Here is a 23,294-nt window from a genome sequence, read left to right on the forward strand (position 1 = left end):
GCTCACTGCAACCTCCACCTCATAGGTTCAAGCAAATCTCCTGTCTCAGCCTCCTGAGTAGCTGGGACTACAGGTGCATGCCACCATGCCCAGATAATTTCTGTATTTCCAGGAGAGATGGAGTTTCACCATGTTAGCCAGGATGGTCTCAATTTCTTGACCTCGTGATTCTCCCACCTCGGCTTCCCAAAGTCATCTTTCTTTCAATGCTGTTTTTAACCAGGCTCTGTAATTAAGAGGAGGTGCTCCATAGGATTTTTGCAGCACACTAATATGCATATCATCAATTTAACTTGTGACATGAACAACTTCAAAAACATCCACCAGCTGATGAAAACTGTATCTCAAAGTAAGGTTTTGATAATACATGTATTAGAGAAAACATATTTTAGTTCATTAGTGAAGTTATCCCAGAATCAGAAACACAGTTTCCACAAACCACAGTTTTGAACAGAAAATGAGCGGATAGTAGAGAGTTTAATAAAACAACAGCTGACCTGTAAGTAAACACTTTGTTTTCTGCATAGATTTTTCCTAATTTTTCTAACAAATTATTTTATTATATTTAAAAAGTTAATAAACCATTTTTTTCAAATACTATGTTCTCAGGATTTAATGAACTCTGTGTGTCAGACCCAGAGCTGAGTTTAGGTTCTAAATCTATACTTGAAATAAAATAAGCACCTCTCTTCCCCCAGATACTCTGGCACAATAAACTAAAGTCTGTGGAACTGAATATTATAAATCCTATCATACAGTCACATGGTCACATGTTTTTTAATCTTCTGAATTCTTCAGTAAACTCATTTGATCTATAGTTGAGAACTCATTCTAGAATTCAGTGTAATCCTCTTCTCTCTTAGACATTTGGCAAGCTGTCACAAAGGCCTTCAACATTCAAATTCCTCCTTTGAGACAACAATTATCCTGTCTTAAAAGCAGCATCATGGGTTTAAAAAACTACATGAAGGTCTAATCTTGCCTGTTAGCATTCCAGCTTTTCTTCTTTAAAGCATGAAACAATTGTTTAAAAAATCTTACACTATGTTCTCTGTTTTGCCTAAAAAGTTGAAATAAAAATCGACAAAGCTGATTCCTTTAAAGATTAGATTCTAGGATACTGATATGGTTTGGCAGTGTGTCCCCAGCCAAATCTCATGTTAAATTGTAATCTCCATTGTTGAGGGAGGGACCTGATGGGAGATGATTGGGACATGAGGGTAGTTTCTAATGGTTTAGCACCCTGATGCTGTCTTGTGAGTGAGTCCTCACGAGATCAGGTTGTTTAAAAGTATGTAGCACTTCCCCTGTCACATTCTGTCTCTCCTGTTGCCATGTGAAGATGTGCTTGCTTCCCCTTCGCCCTTCTGCCATGATTGTAAGTTAGTTTCCTGAGATCTCCCAGCCATGCCTCCTGTACAGCCTGTGGAACTGTGAGTCAATTAAACCTCTTTTCTTTACAAATTACCCAGTCTCAGGTGGTTCTTCATAGCAGTGTGAGAATGGACTAATGCAGATACCCAGCTTATGCTTCCTCACCCTTTCATCCCACCAATCTGCTTTTATATAATACACATCAATTGACACCAATGCATTGTTAGTAGGACAATCTACTAAAATGGCTAAAGTGAAATGAAATCAATGACAGGACAGCAATCGTGTTCATTTTTGGCATGTGACCACATCCTAAAAGATTCCTAAGGTACTGGGTTGAGGCCCTCTAGTGGTGGTGCAGGGTGTTTTTGGTCCTTAGAAGGTCACTTACCTGGTCTTAATTTTTACATCTACAAAATATATTCATTTGTTACTCAGTCATTAAATAAACAATAATCACATGCTTTAGGCCAGAGACTGTTCTAGGCAATGGTGGCAATATAGAGGTTCAAAAGAGTCACCATGCTGTCATCAGACAGATGAAGAAAATAAGAGTTTAAAGCAATGTGCTACATCTGTAGGAGGTATAAGGTACAGGACCATGGGATGAAACCTCAAATGCTGAGAGCCCTGGCAAAAGCTCTATAGGAGAAATGTTTGCGTCATGAAGATAAAGAGAAGCATATATAGGCCTATTGGAGAACATTTGTAAGCTATGGCATTTTTGAGATAGTAAGGGAAGATTGAGATTACAAAAGAAGGAAGGGCATAGAGGAGGATAGGCCAAGGTAAAAGGCAAACCATGAAGGGCCAAGAATGGCATGTAGAGGATGTGGAATCCATCTTCCTTGAAGAAAAGAGAAGCTACTGAGGAATTTAAAATAAAATAGTTTTAAGCTATTAGAGAATTTTAAGCCATCCAAGCCCACCTGGATGTTGTCATGATTTAGAGGTTTTACTCCACTTGGAAAAGGTAGAGGCAATGAGAACAGCTCTTAGATAACTTCAAAAATCTAGGTTCAAATTGACAAAGGTCTAAACTAAGGCAGTGGCAGTGAAGACGGAGAGGATTTGTGGGCTACTGGGATGCAGAACCGACATGAATTAGAAATTATTTAGATGAGGAGGATAAAGAAGAAGAAAAAATCTAAGATTCTTTTTAGAGTATAGTTTTGGACATTCTACTTTTGTGGTAGCTAGGAGACTTCCAAGTGGAGATACTAAAAAATAATGAAATGTACCAGTCTAGAACTCCGCAACATGAGTTGAAATAAAAAATTGACATTCATTAATCCATGCAACATATAGGGGGCAGAAGAAAGTTGTTGATAGAGACAAAAAGATGGCCCCCGGCATAAGGGGAAAAAATTCAATGTCGCTAAACCAAAAGAATAGGGAGTTTCAAGGAGAGACCAGTCAATAGTGTAAATTCCTGTGTAGCAGTAAAGTAAGATAAAGCCTGAAAAGTGATCAGGAAATCTGTGATACAGAGATTGTTGGTGACCACAGGTTGTGCAGTGTCAGTGGAGGAGCTTGGACACAAACCAGACTCTCATAGGTTGCAGAGTTACCAGAACTACAAGGAATTGAATCCCTTTTTTCTAGAAGCTTGAGGTAAAAGATCCAGATAAGCTAACTGTTTAGATGATCTTTATAGCACTTTTTACCATTCCATGAAATTCTACTAACAAAATAGTTTCATACCAAGAAAAGTGGATATGCTTCCCCAGATGTCTAATTTCCTGTCAGCCTGGATGTTAAGAAGTCAAGAAGATGGAGTTCAGGTAGGTGCAGAACAGGATTCATCTAACTGGACACTTGGCTTGGGATGTTCAAGCAGACACTACAGTTACTGCCATCCTTGTGATAAAGAAGTGAGTGAGGCGTGTGGACATTTACCAGCCTCCCTTATCTCTTGGTTTATGGTGACGATGGTGTTAGGGGTATAGGGAGTATGAACTACTTATCCAAGTGCTGAAATCAGTCATTCTAAATAATAAGAAAGAAGGAAATCATTATCTACAGGGGAGTAAAATAATCCTTAGGTAAACACACAGATATAAAGAGGGACTCTTCCAAGGGACAGTCATCACATTGTTTACTCACAGGCGGTCCTGGGGGTCCTGGTTTTCCTGGAGGTCCTGTTTTCCCTCGTCTTCCCTTGAAACCGAAGAAGAACAGATGATAAATACTGTGATTCCATTACATTTTAATATCAAACAATATTAAATGGCAATATTGAAGACAGTAAAAATGAACAGAAAGTTAAGAAACAATTCCAATTCCACATGTCTTTTAAACATCAATTAATTTTAAAAGTTATGGGCCAATTTTTAAGGACCATAATGAGAAGTATAGTAGCTGAAATGAGTAAATCTTAACTGCTATCAGCAGCCCTTTACATGCGATCTACCTTGTTCTTTAGCAAAGTAATAAAAAGTATATGAAAGATGGCTTAAGATGGGTATTTTAGCTGATGATTCTGTGGGTTTGGATGCAATAACAAGTGCATCTGTCATCTTAAGTTGGTGTTCTCCAAGATGGGTCTGAATCCTAATTTTGTATGAGTTACCTGAGGGTGAGATTGGATGTTAAACATGCATATTCTTGGACTTCATCCTAGACTTAATAGTTTAGAATCTCTGGGGTGGGAGTCACGAATCTACATTTTTAAAACCACTTCAGATAATTCTTATGCTCACTAAAGTTTGAAGAGCACTGCCCTAAGCCCTATCATAACTACACATGCTATATAAAGCACATTAGCTCTTTTCTTCCCTTTGGATGGTTAAGCTGTTTTTATAAGTGAACTAAAATGCATAATTCTTCATGTTAATCTTCATTATTACAACCGAATATTAACTCTCCCAAGTTCACAAGTAGCTAAATTCCAGTTGCAAGATGTTGTGCTAACACCTCTAAGTACCCATGAATCTAATAGCGTTTAAAAAACATTTCATTATTTATTACAAAATTATTTTCTTGAACATTTTTTATTCTTTATTTTTAATAGAGGGAACTAAGCTTAAGTATCGAAAGCACACATTTTGAGAAGCATTTATGAGCATTTGTTTTCTAAATCTAGTCACTCTATTTTATTGTTATTAACAATTCTATTTGATTATCATAATGGTAATCCGTCAGTACATATTAACGCTTACTGATACTTACAAAGTAACAATATTAGGTTGATCTTTTCAATGCTTTTTGGAGGGAGAATTATAAGTTTAGGTACAGAAAGGTCCATTTTATTCACCAATTTTCTTGTTCTGAGAATGTCAGGCAAAGTTGCTTGATTCCTCTGATTTTCATCTAATCTTGGAGTGGGGTAGAAAATTTAAATGCCAGTTGAAACAGTAAAGTAAGTTTTCAGAGATAAACAAGCAAATATAGTGCTGTGATTAGATGAGAAATGTGTCCATTGTTCCTGAAGGCAAATTAAGGGGATACCATTAAAGACTTTACATGAAAACAGCAGCCTTTTAAATAAATAATCCTAGTTAACATCTACAGAACAGATTAAAAAAAATTTTTTTTTAATTAAAAACATAGGCCGGGCACAGTGGCTCATGCCTATAATCCCAGCACTTTGGGAGGCCGAGGCAGGCGGATCATTTGAGGTCAGGAATTTGAGATCAGCCTGGTCAACATGGAGAAACATCGTTTCAAAGAAAAATACAAAAAAACAATTAGCCGGGCATGGTGGTGTGTGCCTGTAATCCAGCTACTCAGGAGGCTGAGGCAGGAGAATCACTTGAACCCAGGAGGCAGAGGTGGCAGTGAGCCAAGATCATGCCCCTGCACTCCAGCCTAGGAGACAAAGACTCCTCTCAAAAAAAAAAAAAAATTAAAAACATATATATGATTATTAATAGTAATGCTTTATCTTTCATTTGATAGATCTAAACCTTGCAATTCTTTTGGAGGATTGTTAGATTTAAATGAACATATAATTTACTATTCTGTATACTTAAAACAAGTTATACACATGTACACCATGTCTTAGTCTTGCAGTTTACATTTTCTGAAAATCAACATATTTGGTCTTTTAGTAAATTTAAGTAATTTTGAGGACTAATCAATGATAAAAATTTACTTAGAAAGTGGAAGCATTATAATTTGTTAATTTGAAAGAGCACAAAGAAACTAAATCAATGGTATCTAAGTAAGTGATTGGTTCTTTCTTTAAGCAGACATTAGGTTGAGGAACGTTAAAACCATAGGATCAACTTTAGTTTTCATTCCCCTTTCTTCAAAGGAGACATGTATATTGATTTGGGCAGGAAGTGGGGAAAATGAGGCTATTAAGTTTTATCACAGAGTTAATTGTGAAACAAACTAAATGTTAGATATTTTAACCTAACATTGGCATGTATTAAGATGAGGAGTGAAAAGCATCCAAGAGTCAGGAATTGGTAAGGGCAAGCTTCCAGATTCCTGCACATCACTGCTGGCTTAAGCCAGCCTTGCCATTGTCATAGTGTCAGTGTGTATACTGGAAGAGGGCAGAGAGAAGGCTGATTTTACCAAGTAGATGTGCAGGTAAAATATTTTTGAGGGTTATTAAGTAATTAGAACATATTGTGTGCAGGCAACTTTAGCCAGCACATATTTCACATTAAATCTGATTTCTAGGCCTGAATTGCTATTGGCACCTTAAATCAGATTTGAACAATTTTTAAAGATGTGCTATACAAAGCAATGCAATCACCTTGTTAGGCTTACCACCAAGTATGTACAGGTTGATTGTCATTTGTCCAAAAGTTCTTGGAACCAGAAGTGTTTTGTATTTTTTTTTTTATTTTGGAATATTTGCACATACATAATGAAACATCTTGGGGATGGGCCCCAAATCAAAACATAAAATTCATTTATGTTTTATATATACCTTATCCACATAGTCTGAAGTTTATTTTATGCACAATTTTAATTAATTTTGTGCATGAAACAAAATTGTGATTGTATTTTGGCTGGAACCTGTTGTGTGAAGTCAGGTACAGAATTTCCACTTGTGGTGTCGTGTTGTTGCCCAAAAAGTTTTGGATTTTCGAGCATTTCAGATTTTGAATTTTCAGATTAGGGATGCTCAATCTGTACTAGCAGCAAGATTTACCTTAGGAAAAACTCTTGAGACTTGAGTCATAAGTATCAGTGACTTACAGAGGACAAAGCAGAGGGGTGGACGGGTGAGAAATGTGGGTGGGAGCTTTAGAGCATAAGAGAGCTTTGGGTAGAGGTGGGGCACAATTTCTTTTCTTCTCAATTTTTTTTTTAGAGACAGAGTCTCACTATGTTGCCCACGCTAGTTTTGAACTCCTGGACTGAAGTGATTCTCCAGCTCTAGCCTCCTCCCAAAGCGTTGGGATTACAGGTGTGAGCCACTGCGCCCTTCCTTAGGAGCCGCATTTTTATCAACATAATAGTCCATGCCTACTCCCAGACATGATTGTTCTTCTCTCCAAGGAGCCCCAGGAATTAACTCCCTTGTCTTGTTTCCCCTCTTCAAGGCTCCAGGCTGTACCAAATACAGTCGTACAGTCTCCTGTTCCTCTGAAGGATCAACTCTTCTCTGCTTATAAGCATTAGGGAGAGGCAAAAGCCTACCTAAGAGGTAACAATACTCTTTGGTCTTGGCCACAGAAGCAGGATACTGAAGGGAACATCATCATTTGAAAACTGTTGCAATAAAACACACATTGTGTCACCACTGTGTCTCTAAGTGCTGCCACCTCCAGAAGTCACCCTGTGGCAAATGTGGCTACCCTGCTAAGCATAAGAGGAAGTATAACTGAAATGCTAAAGCTTAAAGATGAAATACTACCAGGACTGGTCGAGTGAGGCACCTGAATATTGTACACCGCAGATTCAGGCATGGATTCTGAGAAGGAACAATGCCTAAACCCAAGAGGGCAGCTGTTGTAGCATCCAGTTCATCTTAAGAATTTCAATGATTAATCACACAATAGATGTTCTGTTTTTTAAAAAACGAGTGAACAGTAGATTTTTGGTACAGTGAATTTTACTACTTAAGCCAGGACAATTTGGGGAGTATTTTATTAATAATTATGCCAAGAAAACAGGCTTAAACCACAACTACATTTCTAGGACTGAAACCAGATTCCCCCACTTTTCAGGGGGAAGTCTAATCTGTGAATCTGCGTTCTTTTCTTTGAAGAGCTCTAGGAAAGTGGATGAGGATACCTGGGGCCAGGGCCTGTGGCGGTTGATAGTAGGCCCAGGAAGAAGGCTCCTGATGTCCAGCATCAGGAGGAATGTTTGCATGTTTGCTTTCACTTCTGTCTCTGGCTGTTTGGGTCCATTTATTAGAAGACTCTCTCTAGACCCAAAAGAGAGGCAAAAAGTGGGGGCTTGGATGTGGGTGGAGTAAAAATCCTGGAGAGAAGTCAGATATCTGCTGAGCTGGAAGAGGTCTTCCTGGTTAGGGTGGCTGTTCTCATGTGGGCATTTGTTCAGAAGCAACTCTGATAAATTAGAGTTTGGGTAACTTTCAGATGGATAGAGATCTAGTGTTATAGCATTATTATAACTGGGGTAATCCAACATTTTCCTGAAAACTGGTATTAAGTGCAAAATACAGATTTACTCTAGCAAGTTGCCCTGGAAATCTGAAAGTGCTCAGTATGTCAGTTTTCTATTTGGCAACAGTGTGAAGATTATTAGACAACAATTTAGATATCTGCCTAACGATCTAAACCCAGGAGTGGTCAAACCTGATCATGCATGAGTGTCACCTAAAGGGCTGTTTAAAACAGATTGCTGTGCCTCACTTGCGGATTTTTTTTTTTTTTTTTTGAGAAAGGATCCATGCTGGTCTCAAATAATCCTCCTCAGGGTCAAGAGGAGGAACTAACCCAAATGTCCATCAGTGGATGAATGGATAAACAAAATGTGGTACCAACATACAATGGAATATTTTCAGCCTTAAAAAGCAAGACAATCCTGTCACACGCAACGACATGGAGGAACCTTGATGGCATTATATGCCAAGTGAAATAAATCAGTCACAGGAAACCTCAGGAGGACCATTTGAGCCCAGGAGTTCAAGACCAGCATAGATCCTGTCTCAATAAATAGGAGCTTTAAAAAAGCTCTTTTCTTTAACTTGATGCTTCCAGGATGACTTGCAGTGTGAGAAACATGTATCTTAAATTAGACTTTTGATTTATAAACACTTGGCCATCTTATGAGCATTTAAAAGGGATGAATGGAAATACTGGACTAATGGTACTTATTTGACAGGTGGGGTTTTTGTTGTTGATGGGGATGATGAAGTTACAGTAGTAATTGGACTTAAAGGATGGTATGCAGACTCCAAACCCACAAAATGAAGCATGTATTTATGTACTCTCTCTAAAACTGTCAGGTCATGGTAATACAGCTAGCCCCTTTCCTGAGTAGCTGGGATTACAGGTGTGTCCCACCTGCTTGGCTGTTCAGAGTTTTGGATTCAGTAGGTCTAGGGTGAGATATGAGAATCTGCATTTCTATCAAGTTTGCAGTAATGCTGATGCTGCTGGTCTGGGGACCATGTTACAAGAACCACTGCTCTAAAACTGAAGCTCTTATTTCATATTTAAAATCAGGCAATCCTGTACAGCACTTTATATCTTTTAAGTCTATATCTTGTAGCTTAGAACAAAAGAATTCAATTTGTTTTGTGATTGTGTGGAACTTTGAGAATAAAATGCTCAATGTCAAGTTCAGGAGCACCTGGACTAGAAAATCCCTGCTCCCTACTTTTTATCGTATGGAATCTTTTTCTGGTAAGATTTCATTGATATAAAATGGTACTTATACTTTGTGACAGCTTTGTTAAAGGAATAAAAAGATCACTTGTAAAATTCCTACTGCATACACCCAGTAGGATGGCTACTATCAACAAACCAGAAAACAAGAGTTGGCTAGGACACGGGGAAATTGTAACACTTGTGCGCAGTTGATGGAATTGTAAAACTGTGAAGCTGCTATAGAAAACAGCATAGATTACCTCAAAAAGTTAAAAATAGAACTACCAGTCCAGGCTTGGTAGCCCATGCCTGTAATTCCAGCACTTTGGGAGGCCAAGGCAGGTGGATTTCTTGAGGCCAGAAGTTCAAGACCAGCCTGGGAAACATGGCAAAAATCCCATTTTTACCAAAAAAAAAAAAAATACAAAACTTAGCTGGGCATGGTGGCATATGCTTGCAGTCCCAACTACTCTGGAGGCTGAGGCGGGAGGATCACTCCAGCCCAGGAGGTGGAGGTTGCAGTAAGCCGAGATCACATCACTGCACTCCATCCCGGGTGACAGAGTGAGACCCTGTCTCAAAACAAACAAACAAACCAACAAACCATAGAGCTACCATATGATCTAGCAAGCCCATTTCTGGGTATATACCCTAAGAATTGGAAACTAATTTAAGAAGAGATATTTGCACACCCATGTACATAGCAGTACTATTCTCAATAGATAGGAGGTGGAACTAACCCAAATGTCCCTCAGTGGATTAATGGATAAATACAATGTTGTACAAACATACAATGGAATATTTTCATCCTTAAAAGGGAAGAGAATCCTGTCACGTGGAACCACATGGAAGAACCTTGAGGACTTTATACTAAATGAAATAAACCAGTCACAGAAAACCAAATACTCTATGATTCCATTTATATGAAGTACCTAAAGAAGCCAAATTCATAGAGATAGAAAAGAGAATGGCAGTTACCAATGACTGAAGAAAAGGAAGACCAAAAAAAAGGAGTTGTTTAAGGTTTACAGAGTTTCAGTTTTGCAAGATGAAAATATTCTAGAGATCTGTTTCACAACAGTATGAATATAGTTGACACTACTGAACTACTACTTAAAAGTTGTAAGGATAGTAAATTTCATGTTATATATTTTTACCACAACTGATAAAAAACAGTGATTTTTACCAGAATGTCCAGTGTATGGTAGTTCTAATAAACAGCTCCTTTCCTCATTGCTCTTCTACTACCCTCTCTCCAATTCTCCATTTTTTTCTATAAAATGTTTGATAATGTCTCCAGGAAACCCTCCAAAATATATAGTGTGCATCCTTTAGTAGAGTCTAATCAAATCTTAAGCATGGATATGAGTTTTTTAAAAAATCTAAAATAACAAGATACCTATTAGAGGTAGAAATGAAAAAAATTGTAGTTTATTCATACAATGGAAAAGTATATCTGATAGCAATCAAAATGAATGAAATTAAACTACATGCAACAATATAAATGTTTCTTATAAATAAAATGTTGGTCAAATCATACAAAGGACAAAACGGGCAAAACTAATCTATACTATCAGTAGTTATAATGGGTTACCCATGTGGGAGTGAAAAGTGACTGAAAGAAAGCATGAGAGGATTTTCTTGGGGTGGTGATACTCTGTTGCTTGAACTATGTGCTGGCTGCATAAGTATGTTCATTTTGTGAAAAAGCATCAATCTGTACCCTTACGACGTATGCATTTTTCTGAATGTATATTAAATTCCAATTCGCCTTTAACAAATGAAACCAGGAGATTCCCACAATGGAATGATTTTATTTGAATGATCTTAAAGCTTGATTCCACTTTCATTTTCTGTGCACAAGGACACAGAGTCACTATTAACAATAAGAAAAAAGAGACAAGGCTATTTAAATAAATGACATCTACAAATTTTCAACAGTAAAAGTAACCTAATGCTTCCAGGATGACTTGCAGAGTGAGAGAGCATGTATCTTAAATTAGACACTTGATTTATAAACACTTGGCCCTCTTAGAAGCATTAAGAAAAGAAGAATGCAAATAATGGACTATTGGTATTCATTTGACAGATGGTTTTTCTTGTTGATGAGGATGAAAATGATGAAGATGAGTTTACAGAAGTAATTGGACTTAAAGGCTCGCACACAGACCCCAAACCCACAAAATGAAACATGTGTCTAAGTACTCTCTCTAAACTGTCAGGTCACAGTAATTCAGCTGGCTCCTGTTAAACATTCCCGTTTCCATATGTGTATTTTGCACACTCTTAGGCATCAGCTCAGCTTGAACAAGGTATCAAGGAAATGTCAAGAAAGAGGAGACAGGGCCTTGACTGGCACACACAACTGTGAATGAGGTGTTAATTACACAGGAAAACACTACAGACTATCTGGGAAGTTTAGTTTTCTTTTTTTACTTTGTGAACAGAAATAAGATTTATGCCTGATGTAAGAATTACATTTTGAACTCAATGATATGTGGAAAAATGAGAACTGAATACTTACATGAGGAATGCATAATATTTTAAGTACATTTTATTTCTTAGTAGATATTTAAAAATGTATCTATGACAGTAACTCTAATCATAAAGGTCTCATTACTTCATGGATCTGACAAGTGACTCTTGTAAGGATATAAGAAGATGCAATTCAGCATGAACAAATGAAATAGGTTTAGAGCTAAGGAAAGATAAATATCATTGAGGCTGGAATCTTAAAATATCATTGAGGCTGGAATCTTAAAATGTTTAAATTATTTCATTCTACTATTTCCTCATCTCTCTGCCTCTTTCCTTGCCCCCCACAACCCGATGGCATCTGTAATTAATGTGGCTTTTCAAAACAAGTTAGAAGTTGTGACATTATTATCTAAACCTCTTGAGCTACAATTCAATAAATGATAAGCTAAATAGATGATTCATTAAAACATTTAAACAGGATTAAGGTTTCCTTGATGTAGGTATCTTGATCATTCACAATTTAGGTTATTTTGCTGTTATAATTTTTGAGCTTCTCTTATTCTCACAACCAAATCAGATTTTGTAAATGTCTCATTTACTTGTTGCTTTCCCTTTTGGAATGTGGATATTTCTGGTTCTCTCCTGCTTGCCTGATTTCTGCTTGCCCTCGCATCACTCTACCATGATTCTGAGGCCAACCAAAACCTTCCATTTAGATTTGTTGGGATGCCTAACTGCCTTGCCAAACCACCAACTATCTCAGGCCTGACTTCTGGCTCTGTTTTCTAGGCGTGTCATTGCCAATATTTGCCAAGGCACTTGATTCATCTTGGTATCATGGATCAGGCAGTGGTAGGGTATTGCTAAACAATTTTCTGAATATACTGTGATGTATTTTAACATCTTTGTGCCACATGAAGTTGGTGGAAGCTGGAAATCCATTGTGAACACATTCTTTCCTTTATATTTGGATGTTCACAGGCAGTGCACTCCCAGACTGGAGAAGGGATTTGGCCTTTCTATACATTGCCGTTCTGTCTGAGAATTATGCCACCAGGCTTCTACATCTCTAAAACATTCATTCCACTTTCACAATGCCTCATGAATAAAGACTTTTATCCTTCACTTTTACTATGGGAACTGTTATATTTATAGGCTTAGGGTCGACAAAACTGACACGCAGAGGTACAAATAATGCACATACAATGATAATGTCTTATTTAATAGAAATGTTAAAATAAAAACAATGTAATGAAGTTCATCTACAAACTTCAGACAGGTCAGAGGCCTAGCAGGAACAAGGTCAGCATTACTAGTGAGCATCAGAACAAATAATCATTAGTAATATTATATATCTTGATTTCAATTAAGGTAAAGTGACAGGGCATATTTTCACCATTTCTGAGTTACATACTCTAAAAGATGCACTCAAAGGGTAGAATTTTAGAGCCACATTTTCAATGTCCAGGATTGAACTGACTAGTACAAAATAAATTCATAGAACAAGTTATTTGATAACTGCCTGACAAATGAAGAGAATTCTAGAGGATCAGTGAGATGAAACTATAAAGGTCACCCAATTTTGAAATGGAAAAATTTTCCTTATGTAATTCTCAACTAATAGAGGTGTATTTAATGGATTAAATTACATTTTGATATTTAAGTAATGATTTCAGAAATAAACACTATCAAAAAGATGTGAGTAAATTTTATTTGGCAAAAATTTACTGTCTGTTTTGCATGCTGTGTTGGGGAAAATATATCAAGATGATTAAGACTTACAGCTTGCCTTCATGGTAGAAGAGAAGGGACAATTATTCCCAACAGATATTTAGACAAACTTGTTCATTTGATTATAGCTGATCTCGGCACTTCCAGTTTCCCTTTGGAGTGAAGGGATCATGGAGATAGGAGGGAAATGTGAGTAGAAAAATTTGTCTACACAACCTCATCAACAACCTGTGACATTACACCCCATAAAAGGTCCTGAAACAGGGACAGCTTTCCCTGGATGCACCTGTGGTAACCTGTCTTAGATGAGTATGGTTCTCTTCTCTTCTGATATTTATCTCCAATCTTTAGTTCAAGTGTGTTCAGAAGGCATTTCCTAGCTTACCACTTCGTTTTTTTTTTGTACAATTGATTTAAATATTAGGAAAAGGTGTTGATGACCTTTAAAAACTGAACACTTGGGGATATACTATTGTACAAAACCGAGAGTATTTTTCTTTATTTGAATACTACTTTTCACTTCCTTAAATTTAACACCAATGCCACTTGAAGCTGTAACTGGGTAAAAGTAATTTGAAGTCTGTCCTTTACAATCCACCTTTCCTCAGCTCCTGTCAGATCCAACATTTCCCAAAATAAGGTAGGGTTTCCTAGGAAAGCTGGTGACCCAGTTAGTCCTGCCAGCAGCAATTGTTGGTCGGTTGCCAGATTCTCTTTATGTTCTTTGACTTCTTCTCTGTTCCCCGCTAGGGAAGTATCCTATAGGCAGAAACCCCAAATACATCTTGTTCCCCTCATTCTTGCTATATCTAGTACATATGCATTTGCATACATAAAACTCACATAACCAACTCAGCTTTCTTAACTACGTAAATTTTCCATTATGACTTTTAAACTCTTTATTTGTTCACCTGCTGGCTCTTTGCTATGTTTTTATAGGATATTTTCCCCCCACTTTTAGCTGGTATGTGTTCAGAATTGTTCATACATTAATTCAAGAAGCATTTATGAAGTGCCTAATGCAGGTTAGTTGCTTTACTGTGCTCTGGAAATACCTCAAATTCTGTCTCCATAGAGCTTATGTATCAATGGGGACAATAAAGCAATAGATGCCAAATATCATTCAAAGAAACCTACACATATTTATTCATTTAATCCTCAAAATATATTTCATGTATTCCCATTTTAAGGATGAGGCAAATTAGTGACAACGTAACTTGCCCAAGGTTATGGGGCTATAAATAGCAAAGATAAGACTTGAATCCAGGTAACTTGGGTGTATCATCTCTGACCATTACCACTACGCTATACTTACTGCAACTCTTTATTTGGAGATGCAGTAAGTATAGCATAATGGTAATGATCAGAGATGATCAGTAAATATGAATTTTGGATAGTGATAGGAAAATATAGAAAAATAAAGCAGGGCTAGGGAATACAGAGTTATACAGGAAGGCATGCTGTTTTCGATAGAAAAATCAGGGAAAGCCTCAGCAGAAACCTGAACCAAGTGAGTCCAGGGTTCATGCAAGGTCTGAGAAAGAGCATCCAGAAGAGGCAAAAGCAAGAACAAATTCTTCAAGGAATAGCAACAAACACAGGTTGAAAGAGAAGAGCAAGAGAGTGGTTGGGTGGCAGGCAGGCCAGATTAGGCTGGGCCTTGTAGATTATGGGGAGCGCTCTGAGTTTCATTACTGTGATTGTGATGGGAAGGCATTAGGAGTTTTGTCTTAAAAAGGTCATATTATGTAGGTTGGTATAAGCACCTGCTTAAGTTGATAATAGCCCAGAAGGCAAAACTGCTACAAATTCATCATTTAATACAGAAGCTCAATAGAACTAATTTTAGGTTATCTGATTTAGATTGTTTATAACACTTCCTTACATGTGTGCAGAGTTGATAATATGTACAGTCATCTCTTGGCATCTGTGGGGGGTTTGTTCCCGATCCCCACTGCCCAATACCAAAATTCATAGCCACTCAAATGTCTTATAAAAAATGGTATAGAATCTGCAAATAACCTACATACATCCTCTCTTATACATTAAATCATTTTTAGGTTACTTATAATACCTACAATGTAAATGCCATGTATATAGTTGTTATATTGTAATGTTTGGGGAATAATAACAAAAAAATGTCTGTATATGCTCAGTAAGAGGTAACCATATTTTCTTTTCAAATATTTCCAATCCATCATTGGCTGAATCCACAGATGTGAAACCCACAGATACAAACAGCTGACTATATAACATTTCCATTTCCATTTCCATGTGCGAATCTTTTTTTTTTTTTTTTTCAACAGAGTCTTGCTTTGTCACCCAGGCTGAAGTGCAGTGGTGTGATCACTGCTCACTGAAGTTTCAACCTCCTGGGCTTAAATATCTTCCTACTTCAGCCTCCCGAGTAGCTGGGACTACAGGTATGTGCCACCATACCTAGCAACTTTTTAATTTTTTTGTAGAAATGGATGTCTCTATGTTGCCCAGGTTACAAAATATTTTTCAATTTTACATTAACATTTTATGTTACTGAATATAATATCTATTATTCTCTGATATTTACCCAACCGATTGTTTTTGACTGGAAAAAAAGATATACAGTATAAGGAAGTGAGATCTATTTCATCCTTCTTTATAAACTATAGTTTTTAAAACAGAAAGCTGCATTGTATAAGTAATCCTACAAGACTTATAAAAGGATATTAATAATTTAATCATCTTGTACCAAAGGGAGAAAATGTTCTTGAAACATGTCAGGATGAATTTTCAAGGGAAAGACCTAATTAGCAGTGTCTGAAGCATATGTCATCACATTTAGAAAACACGAACTAGTCCCTGTAGACAGAATGGCAAGTTGGATTTGGATGCATTAACTACTCCAGTTAATATGTATGATTAACGAGCAATACGCCAGTTGGCTGGCCTAACTCAAGTGAAAGACCTTGCAGGAGAAACGAGGATGTTTAAACTCATCCACAGAAATATGCAAATATAGTTTATTGTCTCATTTATATTATGATGAACCAATAACTTAGAGATCTTATGGGAAATAATGCCATAGATTGGGTATCTTTTAAAATATGGAATCAAAGCTACAAAGATGCCTTAAAAAAGTCCATGCCTAAAAGTCCCACTGACTTTGAAAATGAGAGCCTTGAGGGGTTAATGAAAAAAAAAAAGCCCTTATCTCGGATCATGGCTGACAAACCAACAAATGGGAAAAAAGGATACATTTAAGTAAAGTTATGTCTATCATTTACTTACACATAATAAAGTATTTTTACAAGATGATTATTTGGAAAAAGTCAAATTGAAGAAACATGATTTAAAACCATTCAAAAGAGAAAACACAGGTAGGTGAAATCTATTTGATGTCAAGATCTCTAGAGGCAAAGAGAAAAATCCAGTCACTTGTCTTTGGGATTCTAAACATAAAATTACACAGCAATATTCACACGTTCATTTAGATGTTTGAGCTCCTGAAGACAGACCCCTAATTTAAATCTTTAAATAACAATAATTAAAACTACAGGAGCTAATCTTGGAAACAAACAAAGTTACAGATTTGCTTATTACGCTAATGAGAAATCAACTGCCACTTAGGAACACAAACGAATAGGAAAAATAAAGATAGTCTTGTATCAATGATGAGCATTTGTACAAGTGTTTATGCTGGATCTTGAAGAGTAAAGAGAAAATTATACAAAGATCTTGCCCTTGAGGGGCTCACAGTCTGCTATTAGAATATTTCTTTTCTTTCTTCAACATGTTTTGTTCTGCACAAAAAAATAAGGCTATTTAGAGAGATCCACAAAAAAAGAGTAGTAGTTCACCAGTATTTTCAAGAATTATAAGTCTGCATTAAACGTGGACATCAGTGACTTTGGTCGATTGACGTGGCAATATTTCTATTCTGGCATACTTTCAATAATTGTTGTGCATAGTCATGTTTTATGGGCAAAAAGGTTGTATATTATATTGAGGTGATACAGATTCTAACTCATATATTTATGACACAAATTGATCATTGACTTAAAAATAAAAAGGAGGATAGAAAAATACATGCTCTGTATGAGAAGCTAGAGACCTGGTCACTAGTACATCCTATTTCATTTATTAATTAAGCAAACCTGAACAAGTCACATAATCTCTCCGCCTGAGCAGTTTCTACCTTAGGAAAAAAAAAAAAGAATAAAATCATACCTGCCTAAAGATAGTGGGCTAGAATATATGAAAATCTGAGAGTTATTTAAGAGAAATATATAAGCTTGAAAGGAGCTTTCTATAATCTTTTCCCCATGGTTAGACTATAAACTCTGGAGGGCAGGTATAGCAGCTGCCATGGAATGAAGTCTCTGTAAAGGTCTACCCATTCTTCTGTGCAGAAGGTCCCAAGCCTTCAGTGATAAGCATTTGTGTATTTATTAAGTGTTTACTATATGCTGGATATTGGAGAGTAAAGAGAAAATTATACACAGATCTTGCCCGTTTATGTTATCTTTCTGTTTCATGCACTCTTAAAAAAGAAACATACATACATATGTGTTTTTTCTTGTATTCAATATTATTGTTTTTAAGATTTATCCTTGGTGTATGTGTGTTGGGTGGGTGGGGGAGTGGGTATGTATAGTTTATTATTTTTAATTGCTATAAATGCTGAATTCTGTTGTAGATAGGTAACATTTCCAAATGGAAATATTTCTAAAGTAGCAAAATATAGAAATACAAAAAGTATAGGGCCATTTATTATATTACAGGGTAATATAATAAATTATTTTTTGAGGTTGTACATACTGGGGTCTAGTGTTGCTCAAGTCTTTCACCCTGGAAGGGAACTAACCATCCAAAGAATCTAGAATTTGACATCATTTTATTTTTCTCTGATAGAAAAACCTTATCCCGCAAATGTCAGTCCAGTTATTAACACATGATGAGTGTTGCATTAGCATAACTCATTTCAGCATTTCAGTTTATCCAGTTGAGTTTAAAAACACAAATTTGGCATCATATGAAGCTTTTCTCTAATAGCACAATAATATTTTTAAATGGAGTTTAAGATGTAAACAGAGCAAGCTGAAATTAAATTTGGGTCTACTGATCCAGATATCAGTTTCTTAGAGCTTTGAAATAGGGTATGTGTTTTCAAGAGACTAGATATATGGTAACTTTAAAAAAGCTTTCTGACATATTCCATAATATCAAGGAATGGAAGGAAAAAGAATAAAGCGTTCTTATGAAATGTTCACAGTCCACAAAATATTTCAAATGGTACTGTGTCAACCTATGTTATAAATAGTTTAGTCCTGATATGCAGCTGGTTTTATAAGCATCTATGTGATGACAAAGAAAAAAATTCAAAACTGTTCTAGAATATCATTAGAAGCACAAACACTTTTAAGAAACCAGTTATAGTAAAAGTTTATCCAGCACTTTAATAAATGGAAAAGTCTACTAAACTGGCACTCCCAAGTTTCTATACAATAGTGCCAACTGGCTTAATAACTCATGAGACAGGGCTCCAGTTAGCAGATATAGCGCTTTCCCCATTAGCTGCAGCTCTACTCTGGGCACAGTGTTAATAGTTAGTGGGGCATAGGCTAAATTTTACCCCAAAATACCCATTGGCTAGTCACACTTCTTCCTGGGCAACTGTGCTAGGAACAAATACAGAAAAGTCTTCAGATTCCAAAAGAAACACTAAACCTTTTCTACGGTTTTAGTACTAGAGGATTTTATTATGTTCAAATACTTAGAAATTCATATTGTAACTGTGATAAAATAATTAGCAATTACTGAATACCTAGCATGTGACAGGCCCTGTATTGGCTAATTTACACATATATTTTTCTAATTATCACTTTGGGCTAGGTATCATTAGTATTTTATTTCAGTTGTATCATAAGAGACTCAGAGAGGTTAAGTAGTGTTCCCTGGGTAAAACATAATTTGCAAGTCTCCAAAATTAATGCCTTTTGAGACTTTACTTTGGTAAGGTTATATAGAAGATTGCATTTTGTTAATAAAAAATTCAAGGAATCAGATAATGCATATGAGGCATAAACTAATCAAACAATAAACAGCACTCCTTATAGAGGTAAGGTCTGGGACTAGCTTCACCCAGGCCACTCTACAGCAGAGAGAGCATCTCCACCTACCACCTAGCATTCATGTGCACAGGCTGTACATCAGGGAAGAGAAGGAAAATCAAAGAGGTTAGCAGGAAAATGAATCAAGGCAGCCTCCAGACAGAGAAGGGGTTGAGCAGAGGCAAATAGGCAGAGGAATTTCTGTATTAGTATCAGGCTGGTCTCTGATGACACTGATTTTCCTCCACATTGGTTAAACCATTTTGTATATTCATTGTATTCTGTCCAATTATTAATATTTCAAAGAAAATCTGATTGTGACCCACTAAGTTGACTTCTGACTTGCTAATGGATCACAACACATGGGTTGAAAAATATGGCTATTGAGGGAGGAGAATTTGGCAATAAACTTGAACATGACTACCAATTTCTTGCTTTGTTTCTCTTAACAAGTCACATTAACTTCTTTAAGTCTCAGTGTCCTTGTCCCAGTCAACATTAAGTCTAAAATCGACCCTAAAGTTAGTCATCTTCACAAACCCTTACCTGGATTATCTTAAATGGTTCCTGCTTGTTTGGCTGTCTATATACCTAAGTCTATCAAATAACTGTCCTTTTTGCTAAACTTTAGGGTGATTTAGCTGTAAGTGGTCATACAATAAATTATCTGTTTAAATCCTTTGTGTAAAAGTGAGCTTCCAATTTTAAAAAGGCAAGTTGGACTGTTCTTCCCAAATTATTCATTAACTTTCAAATTCTGGCTCTGCCACTTACATACATTTGTATAGTATTAAACAATTTTCAAACCTCTGACAGTTTCCCCGTCTTTCAAAAACCTTGCACAGTTTCTCTAATGCTTAAATATGTTAATATTTATAAATCTCTCAAAATATATGTGGTCAATAACTGAAAAAATATTTAAAAAATAGAAATGGAGCTATTGATACTATAATTTAACATATTAATCTTTACAAATTCATAATTTTTGCCATGTCACCAAGCCTATTGTTTAGTTCAGCTGACATGTCTTTGTTAGCAAGGATTACTTAATGAAGGAAGCTATGTGTTGATTTACGTTCTGGCACAAACTCTTTAATTTGTATAACTGCTTCAGATTTTTTTGTTGTTGTTTTCAAGGAAAGTCTATAAGACTTTCAAAGTCTGAACATAAACAAAATCTGAGAAAGTTTCATAGATTTGTTCATTTTTCTAAGTATGTTAATGCTAGAAAATGTGCCTAGTTGTTGAAAATGATGTGGCAAAGAAAGAAAGCAAAATATATGGTTTGTTTTTAAGAAAGCCCATTATAGGTAATTAGATTTTACATGGAAAATAAGATAGAAAGGATTATGGAGGTGGAGCATGGGGAAGACAATTAGAAATATTATAAGTCTTAAGAATAAAAGACTAAAGATTAAAGCTCCATCCTACTGAATGCTGTGGGGAATTCACTTATCTCATTTTTTTTTTTTTTTTGCTTTGGCTTTTATGATACTAGAAATTATCTAGTAAAGGTATATAAGAAGACACACTCAGGTCACACAATTTTGACAAAACTAGAAAGAAAGGGAATAGTGCACCATTTTTAATATTAAATTAGAAGCATAACTTCTTTTGAATTCATAAGTCTTTTGCCATCCTCATTTTACTTTGAAAAGGTCTTTATTTCTATGGCAACAGCTGCAAAGAAACGCACCACATTCACTTGCATCAGCTCCCAATGAAAATGGTTTTTAAGCCCATAGTAACTTACCAGTAGAGTATACAAAAATGTATCACTATAGCCACAAAGACTTATTGATAAAAACACAGGCAGGACTCTTCATATGGCAAGACAGTCCCTTGACATTTCCACACTTGGAAATGATACTTAATTAGCATGCTTCAGAAATTTTATACCATTTGAGAAAAAATAAATGACAGTTTACAGAATGTGCACAGAGACATAAAACATGAAAATTGCCAAAAGCAATAAAGATAAGAACAATTTAATTTTGACAGTATTTTACCCTGACCTCATTTATATTATACCAACAAAACCAGGTTTTCCAAGGAGTTAGAACTGTGTTCTCACAAAATGAATTTGTGAAACAAAATAAATGAATTCAGGCAAATGTCTGATAACAGAAATGCCCTTCTTAGATACCATTGTTAATTTACAAAGGAAAGTAGGCTTAGATAAAAGGGATAAAATGCAATGCCTACATTTTCCCCAGCAGCTTGAAAAATCTAGCAAAACTGAAATTGAACTGAAATTGCAGTAATAGACCTTTTCTTTTCCTAAGGCCTGCCCTTTCACCATCATTTAGTTTGGCTTCTTCTACTTCTATCTTTCTCTCTACGTTTACCTGAGTTGGGTTTGCTGTTCATGAGGAAAGAAAGTAGTTGGTATATCTATTGGCCTGAAAACAATCTTGAGATTAATGCCTCTTATAAACAGCAGAAGCTTTACTAAATCATATCTATACTAAAAAATTCTTTCTATATGAGAAGAATATGCATATGCAATGTAAAAATGCAATAAGTCTTTATTTCCACTTTGTCCCCAAAGTGAGTGTCCATGCCCCTCCTTTCCTTCTCCTGTGTCCTCAAGGTAAAGATGCTGACCCATGTTTATACCCGTGCATTCTCTTTTGGCCTCTTCTGGTATGTCTGGATTATTTATTATTATTTGCTGTTATTTGCATCTTCAGTTTCTCTCTATTTACAGTCTTCTTTGTTTCTATTTACAGACTTCTTTGCTTCAGTTTGTATATGTAGTTGAGTATTCATATATGTATATACACTTGTGAGAAAAAAAACCCCAAAGCTTGTCTTTGGCCTACGTGTCTCGTGTCATCTCTCTTTACACTGAGGAAGGAGACCCAGGCATCTAGGGTCACCTCCCCCTTGACCTCCACACTGCATTTCAGTAGAAGAAAAGGCTGGCCGACTGGCGCCTCCTAAATCACCTTCCTATAAGATAGCAGGCATGGTATGGGGGAATCTCTCCGGAAGACATTGTTTTTACTTAAACAAGATCAAACCCCCACCCCACTCCTCCAACCGGAGACCAGAACCCTTTCACATGTAATTCCTAAAACTGTAAACCCAAGACCCTTTCATATGTGATTTCTAAAACTGTAAACCTAAGACCCTTTCACTTGTAATTTCTAAGGCTGTAAACCTAAGATTCTTTCATGTTAATATCTAGAGTGTAAACCTATATAAAGGCAGAGCTTCTCTTTGTTAGGGGAGCTTGGCCATTTAGTCAAAACATAAAGCCTTGCTCCCAGGCCGTAATAATAAACACCTCTTCCTTTCTAGTTTGGTGTCCCGAGAGGTCTGTTTCTCACGGCCGATCCTGCTTCATTACCTCAGCTTATGAGAATAATAGTTCATAATCCCCCCAGTTTCTCAATATTTACTACACTCTTGAGATCCGTGTAGTGTCACATCTGCCTCTGTGCAATACAGTCACTCTAAGAAACCAGCCTTCTTCAAGATCACCAATGGCTTTTCCTCAGCCCCCATCCTCCCTAACACCTCTGAAGAATTTCCTATCAGTTGGCAGTCCCCTCCCTTTCAAAACTTTCTTCTTATTCTCCCACTTCTCTATACTTCAAACTTTCCAGTTCATCTCTCCACTCCACTCCTATATATATGCTTACCAAATTTCAAGGTTCTACTCTCAGTTCTTTTCTTTCTAGTTTCTCCCTTGCGCACCACCCCCTCATCCCACTGTGATAGCTTAACTTATTGCCCTTAAAATGACGACTTGCTAACAATAAACTTTATTCTTCTGCTCAACTCACAACTTAAGGGGTTGGTGCACTTTTGATTGCAGATACCTTCAGTAGCCCTAATGCTGTAGGCTTCAAATTGACTAATCTCT

The 23,294-nt window shown here is 36.4% G+C and overlaps 1 protein-coding gene across 1 annotated transcript in view; it reads right to left on the reverse strand.

Annotated features, from left to right (window-relative positions):
- COL19A1 (collagen type XIX alpha 1 chain) overlaps positions 1-23,294 on the reverse strand; it is a 338,927-nt gene that overhangs the window by 114,324 nt on the left and 201,309 nt on the right. Inside the window, exon 15 of the mRNA XM_037746028.1 lies at positions 3,481-3,534. Coding sequence (XP_037601956.1) covers positions 3,481-3,534 — 54 coding nt within the window. The remainder of the gene's footprint in view (positions 1-3,480; positions 3,535-23,294) is intronic.

This window comes from Cebus imitator, unplaced genomic scaffold, assembly GCF_001604975.1.
Source record: "Cebus imitator isolate Cc_AM_T3 unplaced genomic scaffold, Cebus_imitator-1.0 Scaffold218, whole genome shotgun sequence".
Lineage (NCBI taxonomy): Eukaryota > Metazoa > Chordata > Mammalia > Primates > Cebidae > Cebus > Cebus imitator.